We start from the raw sequence: 15,032 nt of genomic DNA, 5'->3' as shown, positions 1-15,032 counted from the left end.
TCAAAGAATATTTAAGGGAGTTTTGTAAAGCTTTCCTAGACAACCTTTGTGTTTATTCCTCTTGGGAGAAGCATCTGTCATGTTTACAAAAAGTGTTTGAAAAGTGTAGATTGTATTACATCTCATTGAACCCTTTCAAATGCCAATTTTGGGCTAAGCATGGAGTCATTTTAGGGCATATAGTGTCCAAGTATGGTATTTCCACAGGCAAAAGCAAAATTAAAGCCATTGTCAATTTTCTACCACTTACAAACTATAAGGGAGTTCAAAGATTCATGGGCCATGTTGGTTATTATCGATGGTTTATTTTAAACTTCGTTGAGATAGCTTGTCCATTGTACAAGCTTCTTATCAAGTTTCACTGGACCGAAGAGTGTGACCATGCTTATGAGTTATTAAAAAAGGCCCTGGCAAGTGTCCCAATCCTACAAGTGCCCAACTGGAACATAATTTTTCATGTGCATATTGATGCATCAAACTTTGCTATTGGGAGTGTTCTAACTCAACCAAGAGAACATAAATTAGACTACCCTATTAGCTTTGCAAGTCGTCAATTAAATGATGTTGAGATGAACTACACCACTAGAGAGCGAGAAGGTTTAGCTATGATTTATGCTATAAAGAAATTTTGATATTACCTTCTTGCTACCAAGTTTGTGTTTTACGTAGATCATCAAGCGTTGTTGTATCTAGTAAACAAGTCATTTTCCACGAGAAGAATTACGCGATGGTTGTTAATCCTACTCGAGTTTGATTTCACTGTTGTTGTAAGACCTGGCAAGAAACATGTTATGGCGGATCATTTGTCTTGCATACCCAATGGTGAAGCCCCTGTTGTAGTTGATGATGAATTGATCAACACTTTCCTATTTATAGTTGAGACAATGTCTAAAATGGAGTGAAAAGATTGTCAACTTTTTAGTTAATGGATTTCCCCCAAAGAGTTTCGAAAGGATTTAGCTCGAAGGTTAATCAAGGAATGCTAACCTTATTTCTTGATTTTTGAAACTCTTTATAAGCAAGGAAAAGATGACATTCTTAGACGATGTGCCCGTGAGGATGAATATTTGTACATTTTGCAAGAAGCACACATGGGGTTAGTTGATGGTCACTTTTCAGGAGAATTGACTGCTAGAAAGGTATTACAATCAGGCTTTTGGTGGCCCACTTTATTTAAGGAAGCACCACTCCTTACAAAAGGATGCGATGAATGCCAACGTTATACAAAACCACAAAGAAAAGATAAGATGCCTCTACATCCTATTAAGATGACCCAACCATTTGAAAAGTGGGGCTTAGATTTTGTAGGGCCAATTAGTCCAACAACCCGTAATACTCAATCTTGATATATCATCGTGGCTACTGACTATGTGACAAAATGGGCTCCAGGTAAATCTACACACAAGGCTGATGCAAAGACAACAGCTAAGTTTCTGTTTGAAAACATTATTACACGATTTGGATGTCCCTTTGAGATTGTGAGTGACAATGGTACCCATTTTATAAATGAAGTGATAAAAGAACTCACCTCAGAATTCATGATATCCCACCAAAAATCTACACCTTATTATCCACAAGCAAAATGACCAAGCTGAGAGTACCAACAAGACTCTAATTTCTATCCTAATTAAGATGGTAGAGGCTCATCATATAGATTGGGACTTGAAGCTTACATTAGCTCTATGGGCTTATCGTATTGCTTATAAAGTGGCCATTGATTGCACACTGTTTAAAATGGTGTATGGTCAAGAAGCTGTGATTCCATTGGAGTTCGTCATTCCAAGTCTTTGAGTAGCTTCTCAAAAAGATTGGGATGGTAACCCATTAGTTGAGCGTTTATATATCCTCGAAAGGCTAGAGGAAGAGAGGCAATTGATTGTGCGAAATGTCATTGTGGAAAAAGCTAGGAGAAACATGTGGTTTGATCACCATTTAAAGAACAAGGACATCAAAGTAGGTGATAAGTTCTTATGTACGGAGTGCGTAACGAGAAGAAAATTTTGAAATATGCTAGCAAAGGGCCATATAGAGTATGTGAAATTACCCCACAAGGTACCCTTGTGTGGAGACTCTAGACGGAGTTGAAACCATTGGATTCCTCAATGGGAGTAAATTTAAAAGATACTATGATCCCTTAACCCAAGAGGAATTACGTGTCATCCATCAAAAGAAAGCAGCAAAAGAACAAGCTGAGTTAAAAAAGATACAAGCCAAGATTGAAGCTCGAGAGCGACAACAACATATTAGACGCCAACGAGAAGCAAATATGGGTGTTACACATTCATTCCAAGTCAAAGCAGATGATAATTCTATAGACTCTGAACCGCCTCTATGGTACCCAATCAAGTTGAATAGCTTTTATGGGAAAGTACTATATAATGCATTATTGGACACATGAGCTCAACATAATTTGTTATCCTATGGATTGTGGTGTCAGCTAGGAAAACCACCCTTATCCACAAATATCATGCAAGTCAAGGGTTTCAATTAGAAGACGACCACTAATTTTGGAATCGTACACACTCTTGTCATTTATGAATACAAGACTATGGTTCACAGCTTTTTGGTCATGCATGTTGGCACTATGGAGGGTAACATAAACCTAGGGCACACGTGGATGTCTGCAACTAAATGTACTATTGATTGGGGAACCGGGAGTATCATGACATAGAAACCAACTCTCAGCCCTACCCTCAAGCAATTATTGTCTCCCAAGGAATCACATAACAAAACATTGCAGATCCAAGAGGTTAAAGCATATGTACATGTAGCACAAACCTCTAAAACTTGAACTTCCATGCCTAAAACAAATAATGTGGCACCCATGAATCAACGTGTTTTGATAAGGGGAACATAAATGGGTCCCTAAAGCTTCGTTAATAACCAATAGTTCCAATCTTCAATCTTGATCAAAAGAGAAGTCTCGCAAGGGACGTTTTGCTCGCCCCAAGAAATGCATGGGTACATTGCATTGGATTCCTAAATGATTATGGGAAGCCCAAGGCTACTATGATGGAAATGATCAAAATTGGGTACCTAAACATACATTGTGTTCTTCCTCGTCAGCTACAAATCCATGTGAGCCAAATCCTATAGCTCCAAAGCCGATTGAAGACCGGGGAAAGGGAAAGATCACGGAATACTACAAACCTGTTCTAGAGCTAGTTTGGGTACCGAAGCAACAACAATTTGTTCCACCTAGCTCATGAATAGGAAACTCAAATGAAGCTTCTAGCTCTTCATGTAGTTCATCAATCAAAATACTCTAAACAACCTCCAAAGGGTGTTGATTGATTAAGACAGCAGGACGGTGGTCATGGAAGTCGAAATCCGCTAAGAAGTGTGTAACAACTCACCTACCGAATCAACTAGCCCCGAAAATGGATGGCGCTCAAGCGTGCGACCTATACCCGGCCATCGGGGCGAGTGCGAGGCCTCGATGAGTAGGAGGGCGTGGGGGTCATGGCGCAGCTCTGGGCGTGAGCCTGAGTGAAACGGCCCCCAGCTACTTTTCCCGACCCCTCCTTTAAAAAACCCCTACCACTGTAAATATTCACAAAAACAAAAAAGAATCAATGTCTCCCATTGTAAATTCATCACCTAAAGCAACATTTTAAGTGAAATCATGGGAGAGTACCTTACCACCCTTGCAACTTGATGAAGCATCTTGGGTGGCGAAAAACTATTGGTCAAAGTCCTCACCCATTACAACTTGGAACAATTGGTTTCAAAGGGTGACAACATCTTTCCAAAAAGTATGATCTACCCAAGGAAGGGGGAAGTGCTTAGTGAAATCCATCATTCGTTTTCTTCCCTCCTAAACTTCCTCCCTGACCTCTTAACTTCCAAATCTCAGGGAATGTATGTATATATAGCCTTATATTAAAACGAGCCAAAAGTTTTAAAAATAATTAAAAAAAAGAAGTAAAAGAGCAAGAGCCACCAAACAGCAAGATTGAAATCTGCAAAATCTCGTCCATAAACCAAACTCACAATGACACGTCATGCACAATGACACAACCCTTACGTTATTTGCAACTAACCAAAATCTATCTATGTGCACAGATATGGCTAGTTCGTTGGAGTCATGCACCCATACTTTGGATAAAAGGTATCCTCTTTATCTTTCTCAAGTGTTTCACGTAATTTACCCTGTAGAATGGGACCCGGTAGCTAATCTAGCATGTGAGGAAAATTTTGAGGAGTTAGAATGGCTGATGCGTCTATTGACCATGAGTGATCCCTATGTAATAGAAGATACTGTCCCATTGGCACAAGCTTACCCCTTTGCACAAAATGACTATCCATGGATGGTAGCATTCTTGATTAGTTACATGTACGAGAATATGAAGAAGAATCAATAAATGACACCATGGAAGGCTATGGTCTCACCGAGGATGACTATGTCTATCTTGATGATGAGGATAGAGGCCTAGCCTTAGGATTACCAACCAACCTATACAATATCTTGTTTTTATGACCCTATAGGGTGGTGCAAATAGATAGGTTACGGTTCTTTATTGTGTTTTGATTTTATTGAATAAGGGTTGATGGCTCTTCCCACTAATGTGCCTCCTAGAGGTATTTCCTATTGTTTGTTGGTGTGTACATGAACGTATTGCAGTAGCTCATCTTTCAAACATCATGCAATCCTTGTCAGGCCCACTCATCGTATCGAGCATGATGGCTAGCACAAACAGGTGTTTCTTGTCCATTCTCATCGTTGATTGTCTTTTCTAACGTTCATGTTTGTCTGCCTTACTCATGATTGGTATCAAAGTATTTGTTGGAATTAGGGTTGCAGAGAAACGCACACAGCTTGGAGAAGACGAAGGAAGCTCAAGGCACACAATAGAGAGTGTGTTACTTAGTGTGCAATGGAAAGATAGATAGCCCTAGAGTGATGGGAGTATATACAATGCTCGGGGGAAAAAACCTCCTAAAGAGGGAAAAAATGCCCCGGAGGTCCTAGTGTGTTCACACACATCACTACCACATGTATATGGTAACAAATCCCCCCTGGAGTGATGTGATGAACGAGAGCTGTCACATGAGTAAAGGGAAGTGCCATGCCCTGAGGACATGATCAGTCCACAAAGGGGAGTAAGCACAAAGCTTTGCGGAAAGCTTCAAGCTTCTCACGAGACAATGCCTTTGTGAAAAGATCTACAAGGTTGTCCTGAGTTGGCACATAAGCCAAGCTGATCTCTCCTGCTGAGAGCCTCTCCCTGACATAGTGGTAATGCACCTCAATGTGCTTTGTGCGAGCATGAAAAACTGGGTTCCTCACAACTGCCAATGCGCTCTCACTGTCAGTGTAGATAGTGTTGGCAGTGTCCTGTCCAACACCCAAATCAGCCATAAGGCGTCTGAGCCATACACACTCAATCGTAGCTGTGAAGACTACCTTGTACTCAGCCCTCACAACTCGAAGTGGCCACAGTAGGTTGCTTCTTGCTCAACCATGATATACATGAACTGCCAAGCATGAAACAAAAACCACTTGTGGACACTCACGTGTCAAAACAACCAGCCCAATCTAAGTCCAAAAAAGCATGTAAGTCTGGCGGCAATGATCCCCCCTTGGGATAAAACAAGACAAGATGTAAAGTGCCACGAAGGTAGCAGAAACTCCTCTTGACACCCTGCCAATGCTTAAACCCTGGGCTATGCATAAATCTGCTGACTTGTGAGACTGCAAACTGAATATTTGGCCTCGTGTTGCATACATAAATGAGGCAGCCAATAGCAGTTTGGTAAAGAGTGACATCAGCAGGATCACCAGCATCATGTAGACTCAACTTCAAACCTGTTTCCATGGGAGTGGCAATAGGTTTGCAATCCTCAAGTCCAAACTTACATAGCAATGTCTCTATGTAACTTTTCTGACACAAGGAAATACCACCATCACACTGCTTAAACTGTATATCCAAGTAATGATGCAACAACCCCAAATCTTTCATCTTGAAAGTCGCATTCAAATCAACCTTAAATTCAGCAATATGTCTCTCATTTGGTCCAGTGATCAGCAAATCATCGACATAAAGAACCACAATGAGAAGTACATCACCCTCACGCTTTACATACAATGTGCTTTCTATTAGACTGTTACGAAAGCCTCGTTTAACCAAATGAGTGTCAGCTTTCTCATACCAAGCACGAGGAGATTGCTTCAACCCATACAAAGCCTTCTTACATCTGCACACTTTGTCCTCTTGTCCTTTTATGACAAAACCGCGAGGCTGCATTACATAAACTTCCTCAAATATGTCACCATTCAAGAAAGCAGTAACAATTTCTGATTGATGTACATCCCAACCAAAATGAGCTGCCAATGCACATAGAAAACGCACAGTAGTCATACGACAAGTGGGAGCAAAAGTCTCTTCATAATCTACGCCTTTTTGTTGTGCATAACCCTTTGCAACAAGTCGAGTCTTATGGCGATCGATCTCACCATCCGGCTTGCGTTTCAACTTGTAAACCCACTTCGTACCAATGGCCTTTTTGCCAGGAGGCAAATCACATAAAGTCCATGTGTCATTTTCTATAAGTGCATCATATTTTGATTGCATGGTAGCCATCCAATTTTTTGAATTATGTGCTTTATCAAAAGACAGAGGCTCCTCAACATCATGTAAGCTAGACACAGCCAAAGCATAACAATCTGATGTATAAGATGCACAGCGAGAGCCTGAACGAGTACGATTAGACAAAGGTGCATCCAATTTACTGTCACGCAAAGTGTGCACCAGCCATTTTGGCATACCTCTAGCTTGCTCATTTTTAGCCCTTTCCTCATCAAGTACATCATGTACATCTGCATCAGTAATAGACTGATCTGTAACATTTTCAAAAACCCCCATAGGCTGTACATTTGCCTGATTGGAACTTACATTCGTATTTCCACCACTGAAAAGAGGCAACAAAGTGTCATAAATGTCCTGTGAGCTTACATTATTGTTTCTAGTACATGACAGCAAGGACTGAACAGAATCTTCCATAATTCTACATCCCGTGAAACCAGAATACGCTTTGTTTGCGGATGATATAACCTGTAACCTTTGCTTTCAACACTATAACCAACAAAAATACATTTGACAGCCTTATCGTCTAATTTTCTGCGTTGTGTTTGTGGCACCAAAGCATATGCCAAACATCCAAAAACACGCATGTGCTCAATAGAAGGCTTTCTATCATGCCATGCTTCATATGGAGTAATAGACTGCAAAGCTTTCGTAGGACACCTGTTTAGTACATAAGTGGCACACATGATGGCCTCAAGCCAAAAAGAATGCTGCAAAGCTTGACTTTTGACCATACATTGTGCCATTTTCGTCAATGACCTGTTTTTCCTCTCAGCAGCACCATTTTGCTGAGGTGTATAAGGCACTGTACATTGGTGTTTTATCCCACGACTAGCCAGAAATGCATTGAATTCATGAGACATATACTCCCCCCCTCGATCTGAATGGAGGGTACCCATAGTACATTTCGAGAAATTTTCAGCCATAGCCAGAAATTGTTTGAAGCACACAAAAACGTCGGACTTTGCTTTAAGCGAAAATACCCATGCACGCCTGGAGTAATCATCAATGAAAGTCACGAAGTAAAGGTAATTGCCCAAGGACGGAGTTTGCATGGGCCCACAAACATCACTATGCACAAGCTGCAACCTGCATGTGGCCCGAACCGAACCGTCCTTTGGAAACTTAGAACGCTGCATCTTACCCAAAATACAGCCTTCACAAACATGTTTGACAGGTGCTTCAAGAGCCGGCAAAGAAGCAACCATATCAAATTTCTGCAAACGTGGCAAACTGGCAAAATTCAGATGACCAAAACTGTTACCATATACATGTGGTAGTGATGTGTGTGAACACATTAGGACCGCCGGGGCATTTTTTCCCTCTTTAGGAGGTTTTTTCCCCCGTGCATTGTATATATGCCCATCACTCTAGGGCTATCAATCTTTCCATTGCACACTAAGTAACACACTCTCTATTGTGTGCCTTGAGCGTCCTTCGTCTTCTCCAAGCTTTGTGTGTTTCTCTGCAACCCTAATTCCAACAATTGGTATCAGAGCAGGTTGCGTCCTCCCGGGCTTAGTCGCCAGCTGCTCCAGTACACGTCTGCTCACTTTCTCCGATTTCAGACAGGTTGATGGTGATTGCTTGGAAGCTTGTCTTGAATATTTTAAGCGGTGGGTCTCCCCCTCTTCTTCCAATTTCCAAGCACACACACTCACCTAGACTATGACACACACACCCACACACACCCACACACACACACACACACACACAGTAAACTTAGAATTGACATAGACAAGCTTGTAAGAGAGTGTAAGAGATGTGTAAGAGATGGAGATTAGATTAGAGAGTACACAGCAAATAACCATAGCATAAGAGAGTAGAGAAGAGAATCTGCAAGAGAAGGGCCTAAATCTAGCCCCAAACTCCACGGCACCTCTCTTGTGGAGTTGGTATTTAATATATTATTTTGAGTTTAAGGTGCCAAAAATTGAGGCCCCTCTTTTTACAACCACTTTACTTTTTCAAATGAGTGAAGCTCATTAGTTCTTGCATGACCCATAAGGGGAGTTCCCACTACAACTATTTACAGAGCCATAGTGGCTTATTGAAATGATGTTCTAAGATACTGTGCAAATATAAAATGGCCAAGAGTAATTGCCGTCGCCTCTTCATCAACTCCCTGCGTTCCACACTACAAAATCATCATCAACTCAATTAGTAAAATAAATAGACAGCACATAATTAACCATTACGCCCAGCTATCCCAATTGCGGCTAACCACTACAACAGGAGGGTGCCCAGTCTCGTAACAAAGCCACTTTTATTTATTAAAAAAGATTTCAAAAAGAGCCCAAAAGATCATTAAAGGATCTACGCGGCAACAAAGTCTATAAAATAAACACTTTGGGAGGTCAACAAAGGGAACAATTCAGGTGATGATTTCATGTGTGATTTCTTTTATCGTATCTTAACTTGAAGGTCTTCTAGGTATAGCCTCTAGTCATCCTTGTGACAAGAAACACTATGCTCTCGTGATTAAACAACTTAATTGACTAGGGAGAATTAAGAAGCTTGCTCATGGTATTAATAGATGACCTTTAGTGCCTATTGACAGTTAAACTAGCGAGCTAGATTTTTTTATTTGTTAACCTTCACAACTGCTCATGAGTTCAATTATATTGCATTATAATGTTTATTACTCAAAAAATTGTTTGATATTTTGTTACCAATGATTCTTTGTGCTTATTCACTGCATATGACTTTTAATTACCCATGTTCTTATGAGAATGCAGATACTGTGCTATTTCTTGTTGATTTTGCAATGTTCAAGTGAAGATCAAGATTACGCTCTGGCTGAGGACAAGCGCAACTTCTTGTAGTGTTGATTGAGGGCACGTACATGGGCCACTACTCTCATCAAGACATTTAACTACTACAAGACCCATACGAGTGGATCCATGGAGTTCCTATTTTTCAGACATATCTTCCTAAATTTCGAGGATGGAATTTATATCAGGAAGGGGGGCATGTTAACTTTTTGTGTCATCCTTCTTATTATTATTTGTATTCAGTTATGGGTCGGGCTTCTCGGTCCCTTAGGTCTATAGTCTAGGGCTGGTGATTGCCACGCACTAGACTGCACACTAAACTCGTTTGGTGCCAATAGGCTGAATGTGGACGCGTGTATGTGAAAGGGACGAACCCAACCCATAGATAAGTTGTAAAATTAGTATTTTTTATTATTCTGACGTATGAAGGTGGATCTTGCCTTATCTTCTTCTTCTATCTGTCTCAGAGAGAGAGAGAGAGAGAGAGAGAGAGAGAGAGAGAGAGAGAGAGAGAGAGTAGTGAGAGTACAACGGCAACGAGGAGGGTGGTCAGCAACACAGTGGCTTCTCCCCCTTGGCACGCACATGGATTCCCTCAGCGGCAGCAGTGCAGGAGGTGAGTGACACACCAATTTGTAGTCATAGAGCTAGCTTGTATGTGCAGGTTGTGTGCTTGTAGCCTTGTGGCTCTCACACGATGTTTAGCAAGTCCCAACACTTGACAATATGTAAATATTCCATTTTTCAGAAGGATTTGCTTGAGAAGTAGGAGCAATAAATTTTGTTCAATTAAAGAATTTTGCTTGAGGTAGGCTCTACCATTAGTTTGAGCTCTAGGTTGAGGTTCCACCTCAAATGGACTTGAACACCTACGTGAAAGTCATTTTGACTTTGAAGGGCTACCAATGAATGAGGGTGAGTGGGATGTGTGTGTGTGTGTGTGTGTGTGTGTGTGTGTGTGTGAGGTGGACTAGCCTCAACACTAAAGGGCACAAGATCAATGAAGATTGCATGATAGGATCGATGACAAAGAAGTAGTGCACATTTCCTATGATGCTCAGGATCCATTTGATGTGTTTGAGTTTACTTTTGCTTGAGCTGGCGAGGGGTACAATGAAACACTAGGGCATAAGACTGCCAATCAACTTTTGACGAGATTCGCACAAATCTCTACCCACGGTTGATCCCACCACTCTGGGTCATTAACTAGATTGCCTTGATTGGTTCAATATGGAAATGGCGTGGATTAAAGAAGAGGAGTAGAGTTGTACCTTTTACCTCATATTGTCTCTTATTGTGGAGGATTCGAAGCATCTCTTCTCAAAGCTTTTACCAAAAGCTCCACGACCTCACAAGACAAACAAAATTTGGCATTAATGGATGTATGGAGGAGAAAATTTGCAAACAGTAAATCTTAAAGATGAAAGAAGATGCATTTCGTGCATTGGGATGTTTGTGCCCATTAAAAAAAACAAAAACCATACATATGTATGGTGTGGAGTTGGCACCGTTCTCCACATTTATAATAATATCCCTTGCCACTTTTATCCTCTCGAGTATTGAAGGGGACTTATGCTTCTCCTCTAGTGTTGGAGGGACTTTCTTATTTCAAAAATCTTGCAATTGCACAAGGAAGAAATCATTACCATTGATTTATGTTAGCTTGTGATATTGTAAATCGTCATGCCATGGTGTATTCTCGAAGTGTCCCTTCATTGGACATCATAGAGTTATTCAATTATTGTCATATTCATCTACAATTTGTTCAGTAAATCTGATGTGGATCGTTTTTGTTGTTCCACCACCAAGCCACTAGTATGTGCATTGATGATATGCCCCATTAGAGCACAAACTTGGATGTATCAAATGTGGGTGCCTTACCAAATGAAACCTTCTTCCAACCTGATATGTCATACGCAAAAAAATCATAGACTACATTTCTTGAGCAAGATGTTCCTCTCCTATTTCTTGCATGGGATATTCCCAAGCAGAGAATCCTAGACCACAGTTTCTGAGCGAGATGTTCCTCTCCTATTTCTTGCATGGGATTCCCAATGAAGATTTAGATCCTTTGGGATGGAGTCAACATATCCTTTGCTGCTCCTTTTGCAATTTGCTCCTCTTTGGGTAAAGCTGATTCTGTCATTGTAGCTCTTAGAAGTGAACCATTTGGACTTCTTATAATTTCCACAAGTGACGTATTATTGGAATACCTTGTTTTCCCTATTAAGAAGGCTGGTTCATCCTGATTGAACTCAATTTCAAGCTCCTCTTTAGCACCTTAGTTTTGATACTCTGAGTCCAGATCCGTGAATATAATAATTGGGGTAATCTCTTATATCCAAGATCCCTGGCGTTATCAGCTATTTAGCTTTCCATCTCTCACGTGAACTCGTTCTCTTTAGTGGTCACCTAAGAGGGCCATGTTCATCCTTTTGCTAATTTTATTCCCTTGTTGAGTGCTCTCCGCCTATTGTGTCCTACTTAGGACCGAAAGAAAGGTAAGTTAGGCTAAGAATCTCATCACGAATGTCAACATCTTGCGTAATTCCAAATGCCTTCAAGATGTAAGCATGGCCTTCAAGATGAAAGTATGGGTGATTGAATTTGGAGAGGTACACTCGCCTTGCATCCGCTGAATAGCTTTCTGCCCTGCTCCTGTTGCACATATCCCACAATCAGTGCATTCTATAAGTGACGACGTTTGGGACATGAAGATTCTCAAGCACTTTTTGTGCTTTCTGAAGGGCACCACATTTTCCATATATATCAACCAAGGCAGTGCCAAACACGACATCTTTTTTCAATAGCCTTTGACTAACAATATAATTGTGTCCATATCAGCAACTTGCGTAGAGCCACATGCCTTCAAGATGCATGCATAGGTGATTTTATCTAGAGGGAATCCCTCGCTTTGCATCTGTTGAAAACTTTTTGGCCCTGCCCCAATCGGGCAAATCTTGTAATCTGTGCATTCCAAGAGTCCACACTCCAAGCAAGAAGCTCCTCAAGCCCTTTTTATGCTCTCTGAAGTGCACCACATTTAGCAAACATGTCAACCAAGGAATTACCAAGCACAACATCATGTTTCAATAGCCTATGACTAACAATTATAAACATGAATTTTTATGCGCATATCAGTATCTTGCGTAGAGCCACATGCCTTGAAGATGCACGCATATGTGATTGCATCTAGAGAGAGGCCCTCGCTTTGCATCCGCTGAAAACAAGCGATAGCTTTTTGGCCCTGCTCCTGTTGCACATATCTTGCAATCAATGCACTCAGTTCGGGACAGGAAGCTCCTCAAGCACTTTTTGTGCTTTCTAAAGTGCACCACATTTGGCATACATATCAACCAAAGCATTGCCAAGCATGATATTTTTTTGCAACGTCCCTTGACTAACAATATCAGAATGAGTTTTTAAGCTCACATCAACATCTTGTGTAGGTCTTGTGTAGGGCCACATGACTTCAAGATGCATACGTAGGTGATTGCATCTGGACAAAGGCACCACATCTGGCACACATATCGACCAAGGCAGTACCAAACCCGACTCCTCTTTTCAAGAAGAGCTTCTTGTGTAGAGACACATGCATGCCAGATGCACGTGTAGGTGATAGCCTCTGGAGAAAGGCCCTCGCTTCACACTTGCTGAAAACAGTCCAGAGCTTCCTGGCCCGGTCCTTGTTGGTCATATCCTGCAATCAGTGCATTCCAAAAGACGACATCCCGCATAGGTGCACCACATTTGGCATACATACCAACCAAGGCATTGCCAAGCACGACAATTTTTGCAATAGCTCTTGTTAGTCCGAGGCATTGCCAAGCACGATAATTTTTGTAATAGCTCCTGACTAACAATAACAAAGTGATTTTTTAAGCCCATATCGATATCTTGCATACAACCACACGCCTTCAAGTTGCAGGCATATGTGACTGCATCTAGAGAGAGGCCCTCACTTTGCATCTGCTAAAAACAACCAAGAGCTTTCTAGCCCTGCTCCTATTGCGTGTATCCCACAATCAATGCACTCCAAGAGGCGGCATTTGGAACATGAAGCTCGTTAGGTATGTTTTGTGCTTTCTAAAGTGCACCACATTTAGCATGCATATCGACCAAGGCATTGCCAAGCACGACAATTTTTTGCAACATCCCTTGACTAACAATATCAAAGTGAATTTTTAAGCCCATATCAGCATTTGGGTAGAGCAACATGCCTTCAAGATGCACGCGTAGGTGATTGCATCTGGACAGAGTCCCTCACTTTGGTCCATTGAAAACAACCTAGAGCTTTCTGTCCCTGCTCCTGTTGTGTGTATCTCGCAATCACTTAACTCCGTTCCGAATAGTAAGCTCCTCAAGCACTTTTTGTGCTTTCTGAAGTGCACCACATGTGGCATACATATTGACCCTTTGTTTTCACAAATGGTGAAGGGTAGTGGGGTTAATGGAACTTTTTAAACACTACAATTTCACTAATTCATAGTGAGACCCAGCTTCTTAAACAATCTATATGGATATTAAAGGGGAGGGGAATTTTGACCTCCCCCCCCCCGTGTCAACGTCTCCTACATCCGACGGATGTCGCTTGCAACGCCGGAAACACAGTGACGCAGAGAGAGAGAGAGAGAGAGAGAGAGAGGCGGCTTCGGCTATACTAGTCAAGGTGATCCATTTTGTCGCTAATCGTGATCCGTCACTCATCTACATACTCAAACTTCCGTGGTTTACCGGCAGCCGCCGGCAGGTCGTGTCTTCTTCTGGATAAACGGCGGCGCGAGCGCAGATTCTGCACACTTTCTCTCTCTCTCTCACTCATTACACAAACACACACACACACACACACACACACACACACACACACACACACACACCCACATTTTTCTCTTCGAAATCAGCAGATTGTTTTTCCCATTTTGTTTCCTCACCTCTCTGGCCGATGCTGCTCCCTCTCCTCTCCAAACCACTGGCTGGTACAGGCTTCATACTGTACACACATTTGCTTCCATTCTTGCGCTGTGTTTTGGCCATGTCACTTACTTGTGCCTTCTGCTACAGGCCCGGTGCTTGCCAGGTCTCGCTCTCTCTCTACACCCAAGCATAAGGAGGACCAAGCTGCCATTGATGCTCTTTTTGAAGAGGAGAAGAGTACGTTTGCAGGCAAGTTATCACATGTTCGTATAGTCATATGTTGTATTCCCGCATGGGTGCACTCGTTGTGGGTGAAGAAGCATTGCTATCGGCTGTGTCACCTCCTCTTTGAAACTTGCTAAATTGTTCAATGAAAGACTGATCAACGCTGCGGTGGAAACATACTCCATGTATTCTGAAAAAGAAACCTCTTGGATATCTAAACTGCCAAGGAACTGCCTAAGGAAAATGTAGTCTTTGGCTAGTCCTAGCAAGTGGGCACTCTCTTTGGGAAGCCTTTCGAGGCTGAGGGGCATTCAAGGCAGGCAGGAGGGCAGCCCTAACATTTTTTGCGGCCCTCATGTGCGTTTTTTGGATCAGTTCTTCGCTGTTTTTTTGGATAGCAACGGGATCGTATTCAACACTTGTGGAGCGGGTTCCTATGGTTGTGTTTTATTAGAGGAGATGGATTGGCTGATTTGGTCGCTCCTATGCCCTTTTGTGAGCATGTCATCAGTACCACTTGCGGGACAGGTTT

At 41.8% G+C, this 15,032-nt stretch overlaps 1 protein-coding gene across 4 annotated transcripts in view; it reads left to right on the top strand.

The window, feature by feature from the left end:
- Positions 1-14,303: 14,303 nt before the first annotated feature.
- Positions 14,304-15,032, top strand: part of LOC147446384 (uncharacterized) — a 93,276-nt gene continuing 92,547 nt past the window's right edge. For 3 of the 4 annotated variants that reach the window (XM_086525624.1, XM_086525625.1, XM_086525622.1), the window contains exon 1: positions 14,531-15,028. In XM_086525624.1, coding sequence (XP_086381750.1) covers positions 14,986-15,028 — 43 coding nt within the window. In that variant the 5' untranslated portion in view covers positions 14,531-14,985. The other variant, XM_086525621.1, reaches the window with a different exon arrangement.

Source organism: Adiantum capillus-veneris, chromosome 12 (assembly GCF_014529385.1).
Source record: "Adiantum capillus-veneris isolate H3 chromosome 12, ASM1452938v2, whole genome shotgun sequence".
Classification (NCBI taxonomy): Eukaryota; Viridiplantae; Streptophyta; class Polypodiopsida; order Polypodiales; family Pteridaceae; genus Adiantum; species Adiantum capillus-veneris.
Note: the sequence above shows the minus strand (reverse complement) of the source record. Positions and strands in the feature narration are given on the sequence as shown.